This window comes from Eleutherodactylus coqui, chromosome 10 (assembly GCF_035609145.1).
Source record: "Eleutherodactylus coqui strain aEleCoq1 chromosome 10, aEleCoq1.hap1, whole genome shotgun sequence".
Classification (NCBI taxonomy): domain Eukaryota; kingdom Metazoa; phylum Chordata; class Amphibia; order Anura; family Eleutherodactylidae; genus Eleutherodactylus; species Eleutherodactylus coqui.
In genome coordinates, this window is record NC_089846.1 from 36,708,506 (window position 1) to 36,732,626 (window position 24,121).

General features: G+C 42.1%; 1 protein-coding gene across 4 annotated transcripts in view; it reads left to right on the forward strand.

Moving 5' to 3' along the window:
• STRBP (spermatid perinuclear RNA binding protein) overlaps nt 1-24,121 on the forward strand; it is a 134,087-nt gene that overhangs the window by 103,538 nt on the left and 6,428 nt on the right. For all 4 annotated transcript variants that reach the window (XM_066580807.1, XM_066580810.1, XM_066580809.1 and 1 more), the window contains exons 11-17: nt 2,893-3,004; nt 3,922-3,999; nt 4,194-4,402; nt 8,829-8,987; nt 17,058-17,192; nt 19,481-19,621; nt 22,596-22,719. In XM_066580807.1, coding sequence (XP_066436904.1) covers nt 2,893-3,004; nt 3,922-3,999; nt 4,194-4,402; nt 8,829-8,987; nt 17,058-17,192; nt 19,481-19,621; nt 22,596-22,719 — 958 coding nt within the window. The remainder of the gene's footprint in view (nt 1-2,892; nt 3,005-3,921; nt 4,000-4,193; nt 4,403-8,828; nt 8,988-17,057; nt 17,193-19,480; nt 19,622-22,595; nt 22,720-24,121) is intronic.

A 24,121-nucleotide genomic window follows, 5' to 3' on the forward strand; every position in this document is an offset into this window, starting at 1 on the left:
GTAGTGGTACGAGGGATAATGATAGCTCAGCAATATGTTCAGGACATTCTGCAGCCACATGTGTTGCCTCTCATGTATCCAAGCTAGAGGCGTTACAACAGGGTACTAGAGCCTCCATGCCCGCCCGTATCACATCTTGTATCCAAGCTAGAGACGGTACAACAGGGTACTAGAGCCTCCATGCCCGCCCATATCATATCTTGTATCTTTACTAGAGGCGGTACAACAGGGTACTAGAGCCCCCCTTCAAGTGTTCAGTTTTCCACCCAAAATTATGCTTTTGTTCTGATATTGTAATTACTTAGCTCAACATTGCAATCACACAGAGAAAGTTTAATTAGATTTCGACAATTCCTCCCTCCTAGGGGATGGATTTTTTTTTTCCCGACGGTATGCGGTATTGTTTCATGTTGTCTCTGCATATGACGGTCATTGTTATGCATGCTTTTATTATTACATTTTTGCTTATCAATAAAGTTATATATATTTTAATAGTATTTTTGTGTATGCTGTCCAGCGTGGCTTTATTAGCTCGGTGCTCTTAGCGTGTGCTTCGAAAAGCCTCCTCCTTTGTTGTGGTAGATTTTTATCGATTCATTAAAGGTGCTGACTGGCTTAGAAAATCCATTTTTGAATACCAGATCATTAGAGAATTCTGACTTTACGTGGGTCTTCCCTGCTCAAAACCCTTCATTTGTTACCCAGTGCAGACAACAGCTAGAGTTGTGCTTATCTTACCCTGGAGGAGCTGACATTTACACTGACTGCATACTGATTTCAGTTGGGACTGTGTGTAATGCTTGATTTCCTTTGCGGTGGCTCTACTGGGGAATAGAACACTTGCTGCCACCACCACATGGGAATTGGCTGAGATGGCACCACTAATTTAAAATAGCTTATTTGTGAAACCTTTTTATATCTTGTGTACTAATTACTGTATTATTTCAGCATTCCCCTTTATGTCCAACACTTTCTGATGTTGGAATTACTTTTTTAGATTAATAGGAACATGGCTGGACCATTTTATTTGAATTAGCTTTTTTCTTCTATTCATGTCTCCTTTACAACCTCAGGGCTTGTGCACACATATTATGGATCTATGTTATATGAATCTTAACCCCTTAAGGACCAAGCACGGTAAATATAAGGCACTTGGTCCTGGGTTTTAAGCCCATCCGATAGCAGATATATAGTGCGGGATTAAAGCCTCTGCTCCTGCAATCAAGCAGAAGCAGGTCGGGTCCTCAGCTGTCAGACACAGCAGAGGACCCAGAGGAGAAGGGCAAAGTGGTTTCTTAACCGCTTCCGCCTTCTCCTTTCTCAGGTACTTGGCACTCAGTGAGCGCTATGTGGTAAAAAGTGGAAGTATTACTTCCACTATGCGACACCGCAATCACGTGACCACCGAGTGCCCTCTGTCACTGCACGGCTGCAGGGTCCTAGGAGACCCTGATCAGCTCTGTTTTTGACTGTAACTGAGACTTCTATGGATGCCCCAGCTATAGTGGAAAAGTATGAAATTACAAAAAGAAAAATACAATGTGAATCACCCCCAGAGGCCTTATAGGATGTCATTGCAGACGTAGATAGTAAAAAAAAAAGTTACAAAAATAAGTAAAAAATAAATATATACATAAAAAAGAAAATGATCCAAAGCCAACCAAAACAGTCAATGTATGCGCCCTGTAATCCAAATGTATACGTATTATTTTATGTCAAAACATCTAAAACAAACAAAAAAATAAAATGATCATTTTTTTTAGCTTTTTACACCCTATAAAACTTTAAAAAAAAAAACAAACTGAAAATAAAGCCAGTGAAAAAACATCTTCAAAAAACTGCCCTATATGTCATGGGAAAAAAACGCTGCAAAAATAATTTTGGTAACTGAAGGGGAAAAAAAATAGGGACGTAAAATCCCTAAAAAGTGTCTGGTCCTTAAAGGGTTAAGTACGAAACCCATAAAAGTCTGAGCCCATACTGTATGCATCCCATTTCATATAGAATACAAAATTGTTGCAAATTCTATCTGATGCTATATTACAGAGTTATTGGCCGTTAGCAGTATTACTCTGTGGCCAGAATATCGTGCCACTTGGGGGCATTTATACATGAGGTCTTAATCTGCTCATTAACATAAAGTATACTGAGTGTAGGCGGACCACTGAAATGTAACACGGTGAGGGTGTGTTCACGCGGCGGAATCCAATGTGGATTTTATCATGCAAATCCTTCACAAGTAGATTCATTTTTTTTTCAGTGGCCGTATAGACTACGGCACGGTTTCCTATTGAAAGTAATGGGTCATGGCTTTGGCATGGAATCTGAGAAGAATCCACGGCAAAATCCTGTTGTGTGAACATCCCCTAATATTACTGACAGGAAGTCATGTGACACCACAACCACTACTTTCTCAGATCTTTTCATTTCACAGAGCCCCCTGCAACATTCACAGATATGTTATTGATACAGTATAAGTAGTTTCTACATATTTTATAACCCTTGTCCATTATGTACTATGATCTGTTGACAAGTAGAAAATCTACATCTTAGGGTGAATGCCCACGGACAGATTTTTACCTCGTTTCCCGCAATGGCAATTCGCAGCTATTAGGTTCTATTGGCTTTCCGCAGCGGGAAATAAATTGCTGCATGTTCTATTTGCCGTGGGAAGTCTCCATTAATATAGCATTAATGGAGACCGCAGGATTCCGCGATCACCAGCAAGCACTTTTTTGTTTTTAATCGCGGTACTCCCGCGACGCTCGTGTGCATGAGCCCTAAATCTTTGGTGACTGCAGTGGTTTGTAATAATAATCATAACTTAGTCCATGTTGTTAATTGCTAACTTTGATCTATGTATTGAACCTTTTTATGTCTGCTCTATTACAGCATGCCCTGCGTTTATTAGCTTTTGGACAAATATATAAAGTCTTGCAGATGGACCCTCTCCCATCAAATAAGCCCTTCCAGAAATACTCTTGGTCAAGCACAGACAGGGAAGGTAAGGTGTCAGTGTTTGGAACAGAATTTCATAAAATTAGGCCAGACTCTTACAAAGCTATATTCTTATCCATGAAATGGGGTAAATCTTTAGGGATACATAGAGTGGAGATCTATTACCATTGCACAACATCATGTTCCAGCGGTACAATGTACACTGATGCGATGTAAGGGTTGAGTCACGGGCAGCCCTTCTAGACATTATTTATTTCTGGCCACTGATGAGTGCTAAAAAAATTATATAAACCCAGATAACACCTTTATGTATCCAGAGACTATGTAAATCTTCAAAGTGGTTTCCAGGCACAAACTGTTGATGACCTATCCTCAGGAAAGGTCATTGATCGTTAACCGCTGGAGACCCACTACATGGGATCCATGGCGAATCCTGATTGCCTGGCCCAGCTGTCAGCACAGCAGGCCGGATGTGCGCCATAGGAGACAGGACTGGAAGTTGCCTAGCTGGCTTCACTCCCATTGAAATCAATAGGAGCTGAAGCAGCTATTACACTTATGGCACTTCCACTTCAGACACCGGGAATGGTGTATTAGCTTCTTCAGCTCTCATTGATTTCAATGGAAGTGAAGCCAACTAAGCAACTTCCAGTCACATCTCCTATGATGCACATCTGACATGCTATGAGTAAGGCTATGTGTTAGCCAAAACGCGTATGCCTACATTTTTTTAATCCTGTGCACATTGGACTTTTAATACCTTTTATCAATAAAGGATTGACTTTTATGCATGGTACTGGTGCTGGATCTACTTGACCATTTAGCAATGTGAATGCAGCCCAAGAAATGAATTATTGCAGAATTGTGGCCCTCAAACCAAGCTGGAGCGTAAAGATGGACAGTCACTGTCAGTTGCGTCGGTGTTTACTAACCTGACTTTTCTTCTCGCCTCTTCTTTTTCAGGTTTGAAGAGACCATACGATGACGGTTCTTGTGATGACAAAGATCCAAATAAGAAAATGAGACGCAACTTACGCAAAAGTAAGATCCAAGTGAAAAAAGGCTTTTTACTTAAATAAAGACTTCACACGTAGAATGCATTACTTCAGTAAAATAATGTGTTCAAGCTATGACTATTGCCCCAGTACAGAACAGGGGTGTAAGGCGCACTCACATAGCTACATAGACTTGTGTGTGGAATAATATATTTTAATAAAATATATCTTCAACTCTAGTTTTAGACAGCAAAGCCATAGAATCAAACCAGCCAATGAATGCACTGATGCGACTTAACCAGATTAGGCCTGGCCTGCAGTACAAACTGCTGTCTCAGTCGGGTCCAGTTCACGCACCAGTCTTTACCATGTCTGTGGATGTGGACGGTACAACTCACGAGGCCTCTGGACCATCCAAGAAGACAGCCAAGCTTCACGTTGCAGTAAAAGTGAGTGTGTTTTCCCAATTTCTTTTGTATGTTTGAACATGTATGCAAGGAGAATACGGCCGTCCATGGTGCTTTAACCCTTCGTAATGCAATTTTGGATTCAGGGTTTCCTAGGGGGCTTTCTCTTTCTGACATTATACAATGGCGCCATCTGCTGGCTAGAGCCAGTACTGCGGTATGGGACATGCTGGAGAGGCCCCCCCCCCCCCCCGACAACAGAGCGGCCTGTAATATACAGTAAGAATACCCTGCCGGACGTCTTCCGACATCGGAGCTGTGCAGCCTTCAATCAGAATGTCCTCAGATGTCAGATAGTGGATTGGAAAGGGTTAAATGCAGGAAGATAAGCGATAACTACCTGCAGAACAAAAAATGTCAACAAGTTTTCATCTGCCAGAAGTGATTGTTACCATAGACACACGGGGTGTCCAGATTATTGAGGACATCTGTTGTTGATAAGGTAGATAAAGCACTCTGTAAAATCATTAGTACGGTGGTGGATCACGTCAGGGCTTAGAAATGCTATTGTTAACATTATCGCAGGGAAGATATACAAATCTGCTTGCTCGGTGGTAATGGGAAACATCAGGTGAAACATTCTTTCCATGATGATATAAATAATAAGTCTCCTGCCCTTTTAGAACCACTGAATGGTGAACACTTTTCTGTTCTCACGTAGGATAGTTTTCATTTCATTAAAGGCATGCAGTCACATGGGCCGCTATGCGGTTTCTTTGTATTTTCCGGTATTTTTATATTAATGGCCTATCTTTTAGAATAGAGGTGTAATCGGTAGGGAACCTTCCCCTAGGACCTCCACTGATAAGTAGCATGAGAGGCAGCGGTGCTCATTGTAGCATTGTAGTACTAATATAGTGACACAAGTGTCCATGCTGCAGCCTTACTGTATATGCAGTGCCATAAACCGCAGCACACGCGGTTCACATAAGGTAAACTTCCAGAAAAACCCTTATAGTGACTGCCCTATTTTGTGCTTTAAAGGGGTTGTCTCGTGAAATCAAGTGGGGTTCAGCACTTCTGTATGGCCATATTAATGCACTTTGTAATATACATCGTGCATTAAATATGAGCCATACAGAAGTTATTCACTTACCTGTTCCGTTGCTAGCGTCCCCGTCGCCATGGATCCGTCTAAATTCGCTGTCTTCTGGCGTTTTTAGCCGCGCTTGCGCAGTCCGGTCTTCTCCCTGGTGAATGGGGACGCTCGTGCCGGAGAGCTGGTCCTCGTAGCTCCGCCCCGTCACGTGTGCCGATTCCAGCCAATCAGGAGGCTGGAATTGGCAATGGACCGCACAGAGCCCACGGTGCACCATGGGAGAAGACCCGCGGTGCATCGTGGGTGAAGGTTCCGGCGGCCATCTTGGTAAAGGAAGAAAGAAGTCGCTGCAGCGCGGGGATTCTGGTAAGTAATAAACTTTTTTTTTTTTTTTTTTTAACCCATCCCTTGTATAAATATTTCTAGTTTTTTTTTTAATTAATATATTTATAAAATAAAGTATGGGAACGGGTTCCTCTATTTGTTTCAGACGTTTTGATATATAGTATGTAGGGTTTTATTTACAGGACGCATACGGCGACTGTTTTGGTTGGCGTCGGCTATGGGTTATTTTCTTTCTTTTGTATGTATTGTTATTTTATTCTGTAATTTTTAGTTACTGATGTATGTAATTATGTTTTTTACTATCTGTGTCCCCCATCACGTCATATAAGACCTCTGGGGGACATTCAGATGTTTTCTGTTTTTTTTTATTTGACACTTTTTCACTGTAGCTGGGGCATCCATAGGAGCCCCAGTTACAGGGGAAAACAACCCCTGTAGTGTCAGTAGTTACTGGCACAGCTGATCACATGCCCAACCCCCCCACCCCCAGCTTTCGTAGTGGAAGTTACACTTCTATTTTCACTTTTCAGTACACAGCGCTCATTGAGCACTGTGTACTCTGTGAAGGAGAAGAAAGGGTTAAAAACACCACCTGCCTTCTCCTACAGGTTATAAACTGTGACAAACAGCTGACAACCTGTCCTGCCCTCTGATTACAGAGCAGGAGGCTTAAATCCCTGCCATAATCTTACTATCGGCTGGGCTTTAAGCCTGGGACCAGGCGCCGTATATTTACTGTGCTTGGTCCTTAATGGGTTAAGGACCAAGTGATTGCAAGAGCTATAACTAGAGATGAGCGAGTATACTCGCTAAAGGCAATTGCTCGAGCGAGCATTGCCCTTAGCGAGTACCTGCCCGCTCGAGGCAAAAGGTTCAGGTGCTGGCGGCGGGCAGGGAGCTTCGGGGGAGAGCGGGGCGGAACGGAGGGAAGATCTCTCTCTCCCCCCCCCCCCGCTCCCTCCTGCTGACTGCCGCTACTCACCGCTCCCCCGCGCCGGCACCCGAACCTTTCGTCTCGAGCAGGCAGGTACTCGCTAAGGGTAATGCTCGCTCGAGCAATTGCCTTTAGCAAGTATACTTGCTCATCTCTTGCTTTAACTCATCGACATAGCCGTATGAGGTCTTATTTTTTGTGTGACACGTTGTACTTTTTAATTACACCCCTCTGGGTTACATGTAATGTGTTATACAATTTTTATTACAATTTTTAGGAGGGAGATGGGAAAAAAAACACCCAAAAATTCCACAATTATTTTTTGGGTTTATTTCCACAGCATCCAGAATTTGGTAAAAATAACGTAAGAATTTTCTTATCTGAATCAGCAAAATCACATACCAGGTTTATTTAGGCGATAGACCCATGTCATTTTTATTATTCCGGCAGTGGAGTTATGCAAGTTCTTGTTTTTTGTGGAAACAGTTGTAGTTTTAATTGGTACCTTTTGGGGGTACACATGAGTTTTGAATCGTGTTTTTTTTTTTAGGAGGGGGGTGTGAAGGGAAGAAAAAATTAACAATTCTGGTATTACTTTTAATGGTTTCACTATGCAAGACAAATAACATTTCTCATTGTTTGGGTTGTTAGAAACAATAATATCACTTGTGTTACTTAAAAAAAAAAAAGTGTTTGGTGTTTTATCCATTAAAAAAAGGTATTTTGTGGGGGAGGGTAGGGGGTAAAAGTGCTTTTTTTTCTTTTTTTTTTTTTTGAAAAGTTAGACTTTACTTAACTTTTTTTAGTCCCTCAACAGGACTTGAAGATGCCATCTTCAATCACTAGGATAGTGCACTGCATTACTTATACAGCGCATTCTACTATGCTTATGATGTCAGCCTATTAGACTCTGCTGAAGGCAGAGTGTATCAGGGCAAGTTACATGGCAGACACGGAGGCTGTTGTCAAGCCTCTAGCAACCGTAGCATGGTTCCCCATGACTGCCATTGATTGTGGTATGTAAGGGGTTAAACTGCTAGGATCTGAAGTTTTTCCATTCCTGGCAATTGGAGCAGTCACTAGCCAGCCAAGACACTGCCTTAAAAAGGTGTATGCGCAGGTTTAAAGCCAATTAGTTAGGTCAGTAAAAAAAAAATTGGCTGTTAATGATTGGCATAAGTCCTGCCTACTAATGGGATGAGTAAACAAAAGCAACTTTAGTAGGAAGAATCCCTCACCCGTATACATCTGAAAGAATCCTTGCATGTTTTTGGGCAGTGGAAGCAGGAGAACTTGCTGGCTTGTCTTTCTTAAGATAGCTGTCAGTCAGCTGCTCGGAGCTGATGGGCGCTCGCCAAGTGACTGCTTCCAGTGGGTGGCATCATTCATGCTATCATTTATATGGCAGATAGATATTACTAGCTATCAAATATGGAAACCCTGCTTGGACATGGCACCTTACAGGAGTGGTGGCCAAACCCTAGATAACAATGTGCTAGTAGATCTTGCTGTCACGCCGCCAGACTGTTCTCTTACTTACTAACACAGAAGTAAGAAAACCAGTGAGTTAGGACTTGTTGAGTCTTGGTTATCGCTGTTGGCTTGTGTGGTTCTCCCTGAAGGAACTGTTGCTGCTATTAGCAGGAGGGGGATGCAAAAACTTTTCTATATCGTCCTTTGCAAGCCACATGTGTCAGTCCCTCGTCCACTGTAAAATCAACTATTTCGGGCTCCACAAAAAGTTGAGTCTATACACAAAGAATTTAGTTACTTGCACCTTTTTAGAGTTGTGTTTTTGTTGTTTTGTTTTTTTTCTTCTCTAAGCATGTTTTTTTGTTTTTTCTTTTTTTAGATAGGATGAAGTTGCACAAACACTTTTTTTGCGCTAGACTTCTATGTCCATCGAGACAGATGTCACTCATCATGCAACTTTTTGTTTACTTCATATATTTACATGCAATGTTTAAATGTGATGTAGCAGCTTAACAGTCTCCCAATCGCTATAGAAGATACCTGCGCTTTAGTTGCTGTCTATAGGATGCTGCTCTTTTAAGCAACGATCTCATGATACTTTTTTTTCTTCTGCGCAGGTTTTACAGGCTATGGGTTATCCTACAGGCTTCGACACAGATATGGAATGTCTTAGTTCAGATGAAAAATCAGACAGTGAAGGAAAGAATGAGACTGTCTCATCAAATTCGAGCAGTAATACGGGAAGCTCCAGCACAGATGGGTCCAACACTCTAGAGGTAAAAAACATATGGTTTAATCTACATTTAAAGTGGTTTTGCAAGATGACCTATCCTCCGGTCCGATACTCACCACCCCGTCCGATTGGATGTTTATGCATGGCCTGGAATGGTGCTACAGGAATAGTTCTATTAACTCCATCTGGACCCGTTCTTCATCCCTTGAATGCTAACAAGCATTTGCTATACAGAGGAGAGTCCTGCTTAGGTTCTTGCCACACAGTAGCAAAGATGGATAGGACCTATCAAGGCCTGATAGCAGCCACATGGTCTACATTTATACCTGTGCCAATATAGGCTCCATTACACGTCCATGTTGAGGTGGTCACTCCTCTTAGTCAGACTTGTGAATCGGTAATCTGCCTGGTTTTGTAGTGATTAATCTTTCTGCTCTCCTAACGATGTATGATTAGGAAGATTTGCTTTTCAGAAAGTTTGGCTGACCATGCTTGCATGATCTGTAATGGTGGCCATATTGGCTTCAATCCAGCATTAACAGGAAAACTTTGAAAAAGGATGAGATTGAATTCTTAGTAACTTTATAGAATGTGACGACCCAAGAACTTCTCTTTACAGGTGATTATTTGCCAAGTGGATTTGTGGAAGATGTAAAATCAGGACTATGGATAACCCACCTCTGAACACCAGGCTATAGCTTGTATTGTAAAGTCTCCCTGCTCCTTTCTGCATGAAGGCAATTCAATATTCGCTAAGTGCAGCCTTTGTAAGGCGAGACCAGAATAACCGGCTTGTGCTATAGAAATCAAATATATTTATCCCATCATCAACCTTTGTACCGGTACTTAATACTTGAAGCTTTCTACCGGATATTTCCTAAAGCCTGCAGAGGTGTAATGTCTAGAGGGGACAGTTTATCTTCAGTGCGTCCTACAAAATAGGAAAGAAAATTGGCTTCTGATAGGGTAGATCTATTACACACAATGCAGATATTTTAAAGGAACACACACAATGCATCATTACTTCTGCTTTCATTCAGAGCATTCTGGCCCATAGAGGGACTTCATTAAATCAGCCTTTTGGGAGCATTTTTTGTTAAAGGGGTTATCCACTGTCACCAATCCCCTTTTGTTCAGTCTCCCACTGATGCAATGATCACTGGGCGCTCTGCTGCAGATCCTAGCAGCGATCAACTATAATCTGTGAGGAATTCCCATACAGCACCACCGCAGGTGAAATGAAGTATTGCACCGTTCCCATTAAAATCACATATATAGGTCCTCTTGATCCTTCTAATCTTGACGGCTGTAAATTGGGATAAATGCTCTGGTCTGTTCGACTCATCAAGAATGAAGGAATAAAATTTCTTTGCTCATTCCAGATATTTCCAATTCTATTCCATCGAACGTAACACTGCGGAATGAGACACACGTGGGAGGGTGCTGGATTCTGTCACTGTGGGTGGCTGACTTATGCCTGTGGGTGAGGAGGATCCCCTGGGTGACTGAATGGCAGAAATGTAGCCCAATAAGAAGTAAAACAGTAGCTGTCAAACAAATACTTCATGGCCAGAAGCTAAAGGCGGGAGGAGTAGGGAGCGAAAATTGCTAAACAGGAACTGCACATAAGGAGTCAGAAGAACAGTAAAGTTTCATTTATGAAGTTATGCTTTAACCAAATCTAAAACCTTTACAGTTTGTAAAATGTAGAAGTCGTGATAAAACATCTCTGAAATGATGGTTGCCTATAAATATCCAGCTTATTGGCCTCCTTTTGTTGCCCTACTGTGAACATCTGCAACTCAAGTCTGGGGTCTAACTTGTATACAGGCAGCCCGCGTCTGGAAGACTGCTTATAATATTGTAATATATCAGATTATGGTAAATTGCCATCTTCTTCACCTTCCACCAGATTGTAGTTGCCCTTTTCCTAAACGTTCAGAAACCTCCTCTGTAAAAAAAAAAAAAAAAATCTGTGTTTTTTAGTAAAATGGATTAGCCTAGACCGCATATGGCCCCATTGTAGGGTTATCAGAACATGGACACTGATGTTTTTTACAGGGACTGATGGTTCTCATGAAAAAACTCGTTGTGTATTCTTTTCTTGTCTGTATCACAAACAAGAAATGGGAGATACTAATGCATGTCAATGTGGTGCCAGGCCATAAATCAGACAACACACGTCCGGGTGTCCATGTGCTGTCTGATGAGAGTTGCACCTAAGCTGATCTGCACCACTGCAGGGGAAGGGAAGAAGACTACAGGGAAAGTAATATTTCTGCACTGCAGCTTTGTAAAACAAGTTGTTGTAATTTATTTATTTATAAAGCACCATTAAAGGGGTTGTCTCGCGGCGAAAGCGAAAAAAAATTTTTTTCACTTACCCCCGCATTCTGTCCTGTTAAAAAGAAAGCATGGGTTAGTTTTTAAAAAGCACATTGCACTTACCTGCATCAGCGTTCTGCAGCTTCTTCTATTCTTCTTTTAAAGATGGCGCCGCTGGTCGTCTTCCACGGTGGACCGCGGGTCTTCTCCCATGGTGCACCATGGATTTTCTTCTCCTTCCTTGCGTTTCATTGCCGATTCCAGCCTCCTGATTGGCTGGAATCGGCACACGTGATGGGGCGGAGCTACGATGACGACGCGGTGAGCAGCTCTCCGGCACAAGCGGCCCCGTTCACCAGGCAGAAGACCGCACAGCGCAAGCGCGTCTAAAAAAGCAAGAAGCCAGCGAAATTAGACGGAGCCATGGAGACGGGGACGCCAGCAACGGAGCAGGTAAGTGAATAACTTCTGTATGGCTCATACTTAATGCACGATGTATATTACAAAGTGCATTAATATGGCCATACAGAAGTGTATAACCCCACTTGCTTTCGCGAGACAACCCCTTTAATTCCACGGTGCTGTAGAATTGGAGAATCGGGTTAGACAACCTTGTACTACATATGGGTACAAGTACTACTACATATATAACCATGTTACATGTAAAACAGAAACGTTAAACTGGAATCATCCACTAAATGGCTAACAAATTGATACAGAGGGAGAGAGGACCCTGCCCGCAAGGGCTTACAGTATACAGGACAAGGGAAGGAGACCATAGGGGAGCTTAGAAGGTGTTCATCTTGGGGTGCCAATGGGGTTACTGAAGGTTTTAGGCTTGATTTGAAGAGGTGTGTTTTCAGGTTCCTTTTTGAAATTTTCCCATGTGATTGAGAGTCTGAAAGGTTGAGGTAGCGAGTTCCAGAGTATAGGCATCACACGGGATAAATCCTGGAGCTGATTATGTGAGGAGCATACCAGGGAAGAGTAGAGGAAGAGGTGGTTTTGCAATCACAAGCGGGTACGAGTGAGGAGATATCGGGAGATTTGGTCAGAAATGTATGGAGGTGACGTTGTGGACGGCCTCGTATGTCATTAATGATATTGAATTATATTCTCTGGGTAATATGCAAGCAGTGAAGGGATTGGCATAGGGGAGAGACAGAAGAGTAATGGGCGGGAGAAGTGGATAAGGCAGGCAGAAGAGTTGAAGATGGATTGGTGCCCATTGGTGGGGCACAAGGGCATTGGAAGAAAGGCTGCAGAGAAGAATGTTGAAGTAGCCCAGATGGGAGAAGATGAGGGAATGCACTAGCATTTTGTTGACTTGGGGTTAAGGAAGGATCATATCCGAGAGATATTTTTGAGCTAAAGGCGGCAGGAGGCAACGAGGGCTTGTTTGTGTGGTTTGAAGGAGAAGGCAGAGTCAGATATAACACTGAGACAACAGACTTGTGGAACTGGTTAAAGTGTAAAGCCATTCATAGTGATGAATAGATCTGGTGGTGGGGGGGAGATTGAGTTCAGTTTTTTCATGTTGAGTTTTAGGAAGCTGGAAGAGGAGGATATAGCTGATAGACACTCAGGGATTCTTGATAAGAAGATAGGTAACGTCTGAGCCAAAGAAGTAGATTTGTTGTGTCCTCGGCGTAAAGATTGTACTGAAAGCCATGGGATTGTATAAGCTGTTCTAAGCCATGGGTGTAGATGGAGTAGGGGTCCTAGTACAGAGCCTTGGGGGCAACAAGAGAGAGAGGATGAGGCGAGGATGAGGTTTGAGAGTAGGAGACCCTAAACTTTCAGTTAGTGAGCTACAAGGAGGTCCAGAAAAGGGACAAGTTTGTGATGCCAAGGGAAGAGAGAGTTTGTAGCAGGAGGGGGTGGTCAGCCGTGTCAAAGGCAGAGGATTATTGTTTTACACTTAGCAAACTGTTAACTATTTTGGTTAGGGCAGTTTCACTAGAGTGGTGGGGTCAGAAATCTGATTGCTATTGGTCACACAGCAAGTTGAAGGAGAGTTAGGAGGACAGTTCAAAGTGGACCTGCTGTTTTAGAAATTTTGACACAAAAGGGATCAGCGATATGAGGTGGTAGCTGGACATGGAGAAAGGAAGGAGGGGTGGTATTTTGAGGATGGGTGTGATGTATGCATGTTGGAAGGACAAAGGAAAGATGCCTGTAGTCAGTGATGGGTTGAACAGGTGGGTGAGGGCTGGAATGAAGAGGGTGTTAAGATTTGGGAGGAGGTGCGATGGGTTGGGTCAAGCAGGTTTTATAACATTTATATTGCAAAATAAGATGTTATCACTTTCCAAAGCCTAGAACCTTCAATTTAAATAGCTGGAATACCCCTTTAGTATATAAAGAAAATTAGGGTTTGTCAAAGGGCTTACAAAGGCCCTAAATGTGCTGAATTATTCCACAATTTATCCTAGCCAACCGTTTTATATTGAAGTCTCCTTTTACGATGTAACTAAGCTGTTACTCACCAAGTTATAAGATAAAAATCCATCCAATAAACGTAATCACCATGAAAGATGATTATAATTAGACTGTGCTTATCATTAAACCAGTACCTAATAAATATTATATGGGGGCAAAGTAGAAACTGAAATAATATTATATAGACATATTGCTCTAGAGCCTGTGTTAATACGATGTGGAAATGCTCTACAGAATACAAATCAATATCATTATTTGGAAGCCGGATACAAAGGGAAACAATATAGTCCTCGAGTACAAAACCAGCGCTGACACACAGACCATACAGGGGAAGTTATGTCCATAACATTGCATAATGCTGGGCAAGCAGCAGATGATACAGTAGGAAAGAAGGAACCAGTCAGAACATTCAAAGTAATGAACTTGCTCCAATTACTGTATCTTATTATAGGCCTTTGAACAGATTGATGTCATTTTCCCCATTAATTGACTTCCTGTGAAAGTCCCTGACTTGTGAGTATTTATGCCTGTATTGTTTAAAGGGAACCTGTCATGTTGAACTTGGAGTCTGATCTGCAGGCGGCATGTAATACTGGAGAAGTAGCTGAGCAGATTGATATATCATTTTGTAAGAAAATATTCAGACAACCCTCCAGTCCCAGGACAAACTTTGTCCAGGAATCAGAGGGGTAAGTTATACTACCTGGTGCCATTGTTTCTGCCCACGATCTGCTTGTTCATGGGACCCTTCTGTGGTGTACCAAGATGGCCGGGGCAATTTTTAGACTACCTGATGCACACTGTGTATTGGTGGCGCATCAATAGTCTAAGATACTACACATTGCTCTCATTGGCCAACATTACTTATGTAAGCAGCGCTAGCCAATCCGAAAACAATATGCATTGTCAGACTACCATCACACAGAGTGCACTGAGTAATGACGAGTTCTGCAGCCATCTTGAAAAATCACAGTGGGGCCCCAAGAACTTCCCTCACCACCAGTCCCTGGACAAATTTTGTCCCTTGGACCAGAGGGTTTCTTTCAGTATAACATATAATTTAGTCCTATAAAATCCCTGTTCTTTCTGTGCTCAGGAGTCCAGTGGGCGGTCCAGGGGTCCTGTTCAGTTATTGACAGTCTTCCCTGCATGACAGTGTATACACAGATGGCAATCATTCACAGATAAGACCACCCACTGGACTCTTAAGGGCCCTTTTACACAAAACTATCATTCGGATTCTCGCTGGATCGTGGGAATCTAACCAATAATCGTTCAGTGCAAATGCTGCCAGCGACTGAATGATGAGCGATAATTCGATCATTTATCATTCATCTACTTTAGGCCGGCAGGGATAAATATCAAACTATAATCAGACTGTGTGAACAGGCAGTCATTCATCTATGAACTACTGCCTGTTTACTGTGAATGAAGGTGGGCAGATTGAAGCGATCACCGATGTTCCACCTCTATTCACTGAGCAATCGTGGCTCCTCTGTGAAAACACTGGAGCGATTATCTCTGGGAGGACTGTCAGGCGTCTTACATCATCCTGTGTAAAAGGACCCCACGTATCGAAAGAGCAGTGGTTGAAATGAATAGAATGCAAGTTGTATTTTACTGAATATGTCTTATAAAACTATATATCAAAATGCTCAGCTCCGTCTGCTCTCTAACATGCTGCCCTCATATAGGACTGCATGGTCAATGTGACACGTTCCCTTTAATGACGACTATTCTGCTCTCCAGTAACCAAAACATGTCGGGGAGTGGTCACCACAATAAATGGGGTAGGGTGCTGCTATGGTGTCAATGGACAATATATCTCAAAAGAAAGGAAAGTGACACAATGTATAAAAACTGCCCAACCCCAAATAAAAGCAAATGTATATTTTGACAAACGCACTAGAGACAGGAATAAAAACACTAAAGACAATGACCATTACTACCCTCACAATATGGGGCAAGTAAATACATACAACCGATAAAAAGGCTACACTCCCAAATTGTCAGTCATGAAGGGTTAACATACACTGCATAATATATACATAATATATACAAAAAGATCCCTACTGGCTATGAAGTGTAAAATACACAATGAGAAATAAAGTGCAAATACAAAAAAAGTAAGAAAAGGGATAAAAGATAATGTAGTAATATAACATGACATCCAATATAAAGAAACGTGAACCGTTACCAAACCCCATGATAACAGTTGGAGACGCTGTCTAAAACAAGAAAATATCTTGACCGATAAGCAAAGGAAACCCCACGCATATCATTATAGTAACATAGTATGTTAGGCTGAATGAAGACAAATGTCCATCTAGTTCAGCCCGTGTTAACCTACCCCTTGTTGGTCCAGAGGAAGGCAAAAAAAAACCCAGCGAGCTAATTAGCCCCTATTGGGGATAAAACTCCTTCCCGACTCTATACACTGATGGCTTCCTCGGGGGGTAACCATGTCATACCTGCACACCATTCAATATTAATGATATTAACCACCCTCACCGGTGGGTGGACATGACGTTATGCATTATAGTCTTCAGAATGGCGCATGTGAAGGGTTAACAAACGCATGCGTGAATGATCACATGATACATATAGCCTTTACCTCTGCTTATATGATATATTGTTGTTAGTTGCATGGCTTTACTTGCCCTATATTGTGAGGGTAGCAATGCTCATTTTCAGTGTTTTTATGTTTTTGTTTCTAGTGGGTTTGTCAATAAAATATGCATTTGCTTCTTTATTCGGCGTGTGCACTTTTTATAGATTGTCGCTTTCCTTTCTTTTCTCATATATTTTGCTCTCCTGTCATGTTTTTTTTTTAAATACTAAATAAATATATTTCATATAAAATGTATATTATTTCTTAAAAGTCTGATGTTCCTCCTTTACTCCTCCTGGAAATGAATAAATGAACTGGGTGTCACCATTTCCCTTGTCCACAGAGTTTTCCCTTACACAGTTAAACAATGCAGAGTTCTAAGATAAGATGCTCCAGAAGTGTTAGAAATGCCAGTATTTCTGAAAGCAGACATGTCTGTAGAGCTGAGAAGTGCTCCAAGAACCTGCACAATCCAGCAGAGGTTAATTGACTAATGGGCAACTCTGTTTTGTGTTTTCTCTACATAATCTTTTGGAACCATTTGTGAGATCATAGTAATTACATCAGTTAACATCTGAAGTCCTAAATGATCACAATCGCTAATTAATTTAATGAATAAGTAATTCAATTAGAATATTGCAGTTGAGCACAGTTGTCTTGGCCCTTGGGTTTGTACACAAGCAGGGGATTTATTTCCATATGATGTATTTGTCTTAGTATAATTTGTCCCCGCAGGTCAGGACTCAGGGTCCCATTCTTACAGCGAGTGGAAAAAATCCCGTCATGGAGCTAAATGAAAAGCGAAGAGGGCTGAAATATGAGTTAATATCGGAGAGTGGGGGAAGCCATGATAAGCGGTTCGTAATGGAGGTGAGTTTATATTCTGTTTTAAAAGCATTGTGTGATACTGAGGGGTCTACAGCACCTCTATGTTCATGTAATATATTTAAAGGGATTGTCCATAGCCTTAGAAAAAAAATGTCATTAGGCAATAGAGTTCAGCTCTATTCTCTTAAATGGGAAAGAGCTGCAATACCAAACACGGCCCTTGAACAAAAGTAGCACTGTTTGTTGAGGTTAAAAAAAAAACTTTTTTTTTCTAATCCTGAACAATAAGAGGATTTTTTTACTCACCGTAAAATCTTTCTCGTCTCGTCATTGGGGGACACGGCAAGACCGTGGGATATAGCTACTGCCACTAGGAGGCGACACTAAGCACAAAAGTGTTAGCTCCGCCCACTAGCTGTATCCCTCCCTGCCGACACCAGGCTAATCCGTTTGTATGCCAGCAGTAGGAGAAGCCACGTGGGAATGGAAAGACAACAATAATTAGCAATATGACACAAAGGTTATAGCTGGAACGAAAACACAGCACCATGTACAACTTGCAGAAACGCGGTCCTGGTCAGGACAAAAAACGGTGTCCTATAAATAAGGAGTTAGTGCTGTGTTCCCCAAATGATTTTACAGTGAGTAAAAATATCCTCTTTTCTCATTCGTGTCATTGGGGGACACAGCAAAGACCGTGGGCGTCCTAAAGCAGTCCCCGAGGGAGGGAAAAGGAAAATCATAAACGCATGCGGTCAGTTTACAGCCGTCTGTAAAACCTTCTGCCCTAGCGAAGAGTCGGCTGACACAAAAGTGTGGATATGGTAGAACTTAGAGAAAGTGTTCAGGGACGACCAGGTAGCCCCCCCTACACACTTGCGAAGCAGAGACACCATGACAGACTGCCCATGAGGCCCCCACCGCCTTGGCATTTTTCATAGCTCGCCTCACAAAAAAGTAATAGAAAGCAATCAAAAATGGTGTCATTGAAAAGTACAACTCATCCCACAAAATAAAACCCCTCACACAGCACTGTTGATGGGGAAAAAAATGTCAGGGGTCTTTAAATGCAGCTATAGAAAAAAAATGCATTTTCTTTCTTTGGGAAGTTGCAAAATAAAAAAATATATATATATATAAAAATTTTGGTATGGACGTACCTGTACATATATATATTAGAAGGACTGGGGGGGGGGGGGGGATTCTGCTATTGTTTTCGTGTTTAGCAAGCAGAATATATATATGAGACAACCTGTAATTATGTGATCGCCGATGTCCTAACTAGCACATTTTAGTTATTTAAAATTATTTTGTGCTGAAAAATCACTCTAAAGTGCTGGCCACTAGGGGGGTCCCTTCATTTTAATTTGCTGCCCATTGCCTAGTGAAGTCATCTCTAGTAATAGAGATGATAAAACGGAGAACAGGAAGTGGGGGTGGGTGTTGTCTCATGTAGCCTATGGGAGAGAAAGGCAGAAAGACTCAAATAGATGAGGTTACAGCAGATAACTGGGGTGTACCATCTTGCAGCTATTGAAATCACATCTACACTGCTCAGTACTGCTGTATTATGTCTTCCATAATACTTTTTGTTTTGAGGCTGTTCTACAGAGTGCTTAAAAATATATCCTCCTCTTCTCCGTGTACAATGCATGGAGATGACCTAGCAGCTAATCTCCACCCAGTAACTTGGGGACAACTGAAAACTAGATATATAGTCTGCAGAGGGGAAAACTAATGGAAATTACAGGCTAAAGGTCCCAGAATTGCCAGAAATACCGTTATTCCCCATGTCCACACAAAGCAGCTTATTCTGAAAAGTCACCTAAAACAACAGGAAGACTTTAACATATATGTCGTAAAAAATGCCAGCACATATATTAAACGTATCCGTAGGGCTCAAATCACTCCGAACATACTTTTGGCCACAATCAGGCCAGTTAGCATTAGCATACTTTTTTTTTTTTTTTTTCAACTTTTTAAAGGAAGGTTCAGCGGACTGTATTTTCAAATACAGATGGTCAGTATATCTTATAATGTAAATTACCTGATGGATTGTCCCTGTTGTGGCCGCAGCTCCTCTGTGACTTGTCGAAAACCTTAATGACCAATGTAAGGCCATAGAAGTATAGACCACTACATACACATTAGTGCCCAACATAAACGGTCACTCCTGCCCCCTGACATGTATATATAAGTGTAGATGTATGAATGATTGTTGTATGGAAACGTCCATTTATCTGTCATTTCTGACAATTTGCCAGCTCCGCTGTCTCCACAGTATGTGATAATTGCAATGTTACTGTACATTTTTGGTCTTTGTATCATAGGTTGAGGTGGACACGCAGAAGTTCAGAGGAGCCGGTCCAAACAAGAAAGTAGCAAAAGCCAGTGCAGCACTCGCTGCTCTTGAGAAACTGTTCTCTGGGCCAAATGCAGCGAATAACAAGAAGAAGAAGATTATTCCACAGGTGAGGCTCCCATGTTATATAACAGAATGATTAATGATTAGAGATGAGCGAGCACTCTCGGTTAAGGCAGCTACTCGAGTGAGCATCGCTCTTCTCAAGTAACTGCATTCTCGTCCGAGCAGGCTCGGGGTGGGGGCGGGGGGGAGAGTGAGAGAGATCCCTCTCTCTCTCACCCCCCCACCCCCCCCGACGAGAATGCAGTTACTCGAGAAGAGCGATGCTCGCTCGAGTAACTGCCTTATCCGAGCGTGCTCGCTCATCTCTATTAATGATCTTACCATTAGTCTGACATATATAAAAAATAATAATTACTAGAATTCATGTTTTATTCTCTGACTGATATTTCTTACTTTTACACACATTGAAGTAAATGGAGCAACAGAGCACATATGACCACCGTTCCATTCATGTGGGGACCTTGAGGACCCCAGTTCTTGGGACTGGTGGTGGTGCCAGCGGTTGGACTGTCATTGATCAGAATCTTATCCCCCTACCCTATGGATAAGGAATAACTTTCTATCTTGGCACTAACTCTTTAAGGGTAATGATTATGTGACCCTTTACCAGTTTTGCATCTAAAATGTAAATAAAATAAAATCTAAAAATTTGTATCAATGCATGTGTAAAGGCCCAGTTTATTAAAACAGCATATTTGTAATCCTTCATGATTAACTTCAGTAGAAAAAAAATATATATCCGATGGCACAATTGCATTTTTTTGGTCGCTCTGTCTCCATTTAAAAATAGAAAAAAAGAACTATCAAAAAGTCATTTTGCCAATAGTACCAATACAGGTCGCCCCACAATAAAAGGAGCCCTTATTATACAGCCCCATTAATAGAAAAATAAAGTTACGGGAGTCAAAATATGGTGAGAAGAAGCAATTTTTTTTAAGTAGTTTTTTTTTTTTTAGGCATTACTATATATATATATATATATATATAATATATATATATATATATATATATAAACACACTGCATAAATTTGGGATCACTGTAATGGTATTGAGCCACAGGATAACATGTCGTTTTTACTGCATCGTGAACAATCTAAAAATACCCACCCCAAATATGGTGCAGTTGTGGTTTTCTTTACCTTTTCACACCACTTAGAAATGTTTACCACTGAACAAGACAACACCTCCCGTGAAAAAAACAAGCCCTCATGTGCGGTAGAGAAGTCTTCCGAAAAATAAAGTTATGACTTTTTGAAAGTGGGGATGCCAGACCTGCAGAATGTGACCTGGCGCACGAATGTCCCTTGGTCATGAAAGGGTTGAGGTCTATGCACCATATAGGCAACCCATGCTTCTTTCATGGGTGATGTAAACCTGCAAAGGTAGCAGGTGAGGACACCGGCCCTGCTGCCGCTCTCCAACACCAGATTCAGGGAGGAGCATCTCCTCACCTCTATTCATGCCTTATCGTGACTTTTGCTATCCAGCCCCCATACTTCTATATGTATACTCTGTGCACGGTGACCGAGCGGCAACCCTGAAATGCAGCACTTGTAACGCGGAGTATTCCCACTGCTTTCGTCTAAATAGTCACAAATAAGCATGAAAAATACTGAAATAAACCAATCCGACGATTTCCTCGAGTGGATAATCACGTTTTAGGATAAGTGTTATGTGGAAAAATGAGGGGTTTCACATTAAACTAAAACGACTGATAAGGCGGTTACATGAATAGAGCTTTTAGTACAAGTGCGGGGATGCAGATTCTTCTTCGGCTTTGATCCCTGAACGGAAAATGATTGGCTCTTACTGTAGAACTTTTTGCCTGGGGGAATCCACTTTGCAGGGCAGGGTTACCTGGGTATCTTCCATGTGGCGTCTGCATACCAGGGCTTTACGAGAACACATTTGTCAGGGCATTGTGTTTGTTTTCTATACTCCAACTAAACCATCCCGCTACTATGAAGCACGATACGTTCGGCTGCAAGAATCCTTGAAGAATGTAGGAACACGACGGTTGTACATAGGACCGAATGATGACTTGTTCCCCACACCGCATGCAGAGGTGATAAACAGATGGGTACACCAACCACCCCCATAACCAATTATAGGCACACACAAATATTCCAAGTTTTATCCTTTTTAGCCTGCAGGATCTTCATAAACCCATAAAGAACAACCGTAAGGTGCGCAGTAGGATGTGATACTTCCCCAGTGTTCTACAAGGGCTTTTATAGAGCCCGGACACATTGCATTAATTATGCAGTTAGCAGTTCATTTTCATTATAAGGACAGTGCGGAGATTAATTCAGCTACTTTATCTTTCCCAGATCTCTCTCTGCCTATGTTAATGTGTTGCTGGAGTTCATTTCGGTTATGTATGACTTGTTTCCCAGACAGGAAGCAGCAGAGCATGCTCTCTCCCCGTCCAGCTGTTAAAGATAGCAGAAGGAAACATGGGTTATTTCTGCATTAGTCTAGGAAGTGGGATGCCGTATATACATCTGGTTTCTGTGCACCGCCAATAATAAATGGGAGTCCGAAGTATGTCAAATGATTTAGCAGATTAGGCTTCCATAGGAAACAGCATATGGGAAGATGCCTCTACAGCGCCACCTATTAGAAGGCAGCATTCCTGCAAGTTAATGTCTGCCCTTTTTAACAGGTCTTAAAGGAATGACTGGGAATATAAACCAAAGTCTTCTCCAGAAGGAAAATATAGATTTTATTTATATTCCCAGTCATTGCTGTAAGGCCTCTTAAAAGATTGAACATTGAAATGCTGCCTTCCAATAGGTGGCGATGTTGAGGCATTGTTCAATCTTCTCATTTGCATATTTCCCAGAGGAGGATGCATGGCCTTATAAGTCTCCTCAAACCTTTTAGGTGCTCTCCTTAAGGAGGAACTGTACCTCTCCCAACCTGTAAGTGCTGATACAGCTTATTATGAAACCCGCAGTGGTGCTTACTGTTCGTTCTGGAATTAATGAATTCATTTTCTTTCCATGTAACCTCAGACAAAAGGAGCGGTCAGCACAGCGGTATCCGCAGCCGTACAGGCAGCTCGAGGACGTGGACGAGTGGCATTGACACGGGGAGCTTTTGTGGGGGCTGCAGCTGCTCCTGGGTACATTGCTCCAGGTATGTGTATATAATATGCCAGGGTCATTATCCTGACATCATATATATCATATATATATATTTTTTTTTTCATTTCTGTTTTTCTATTTATAATACGTGTTGTTATATATTCAAAATCTTAATTCATTGACTTGAGCAGGGGAACACAACTTGTTCTGGTCTAAGGGCCACATTGCCATACTGAACCACTTCCAAGGGCCGCAAGGGTATTCCCACATGAAGCATTTGTGGTAGATCATAAGATTCCAAAATATTCAAAGTAAGTTCCTCTTCCAGGACTCACAGCTGTATGTGAAATGTCACCTTCAGCACTCCAGAGAGGAGGAGACACTGCACGTGGCTCTCTCCATTGTAGATGATGGATGTCGAGTTGAGATGAGCGAGCGTACTCGCTAAGGCAAACTACTCGAGCAAGTAGTGCCTTATGCGAGTACCTGCCCGCTCATCTCTAAAGATTCGGGTGCCGGCGGGGAAGACCGGGGAGGGGGGGGGGGGAGAGAATCTCTCTCTCTCTCACTCTCGCAATTCACCACTCTCCCCCGTCGGCACCCGAATCTTTAGAGACGAGCGGGCAGGTACTTGCATAAGGCACTAAGGGGACCCAGACGTGGCTGCACAGTGCACCCTTAGTACTTGTCCTAATATATAGGGGACCCAGACATGACTACACAGTGCACCCTTAGTACTTGTCCTAATATATAGGGGACCCAGACATGACTACACAGTGCACCCTTAGTACTTGTCCTAATATATAGGGAACCCAGACATAGCTACACAGTGCACCCTTAGTACTTGTCCTAATATATAGGGAACCCAGACATGGCTACACAGTGCACCCTTAGTACTTGTCCTAATACATAGGGGACCCAGACATGACTACACAGTGCACCCTTAGTACTTGTCCTAATGTATAGGGGACTAAGACATGGCTACACAGTGCACCCTTAGTACTTGTCCTAATATATAGGGATCCAGACATGGCTACACAGTGCACCCTTAGTACTTGTCCTAATATATAGGGGACCCAGATGTGGCTACACAGTACACCCTTACTACTTGTCCTAATATATAGGGGACCCTTAATACTTGTCCTTATATATATGGGACCCAGACATAGCTACACAGTGCACCCTTAGTACTCGTCCTAATATTCAGGGGACCCAGACAGCCACGCATAGATATTTCTGTGTCCAGATGATTAGGGCTGCACAGAATGGTATTGTGGGCCGCATGTTGTGTACCCCTGGACTTGAGTTGGCCAAGCACATTAAGTCACCCCATTTTAAACAGGATAACCAGCTATCCAGTTTGTGAAGGACCAGTCCTTGACCTTTATAGTCAGAGGAAGCACGAATTGGGCATTTGTTTTCAACACTCTGATTGATTCCTTTGGGAAATAAGT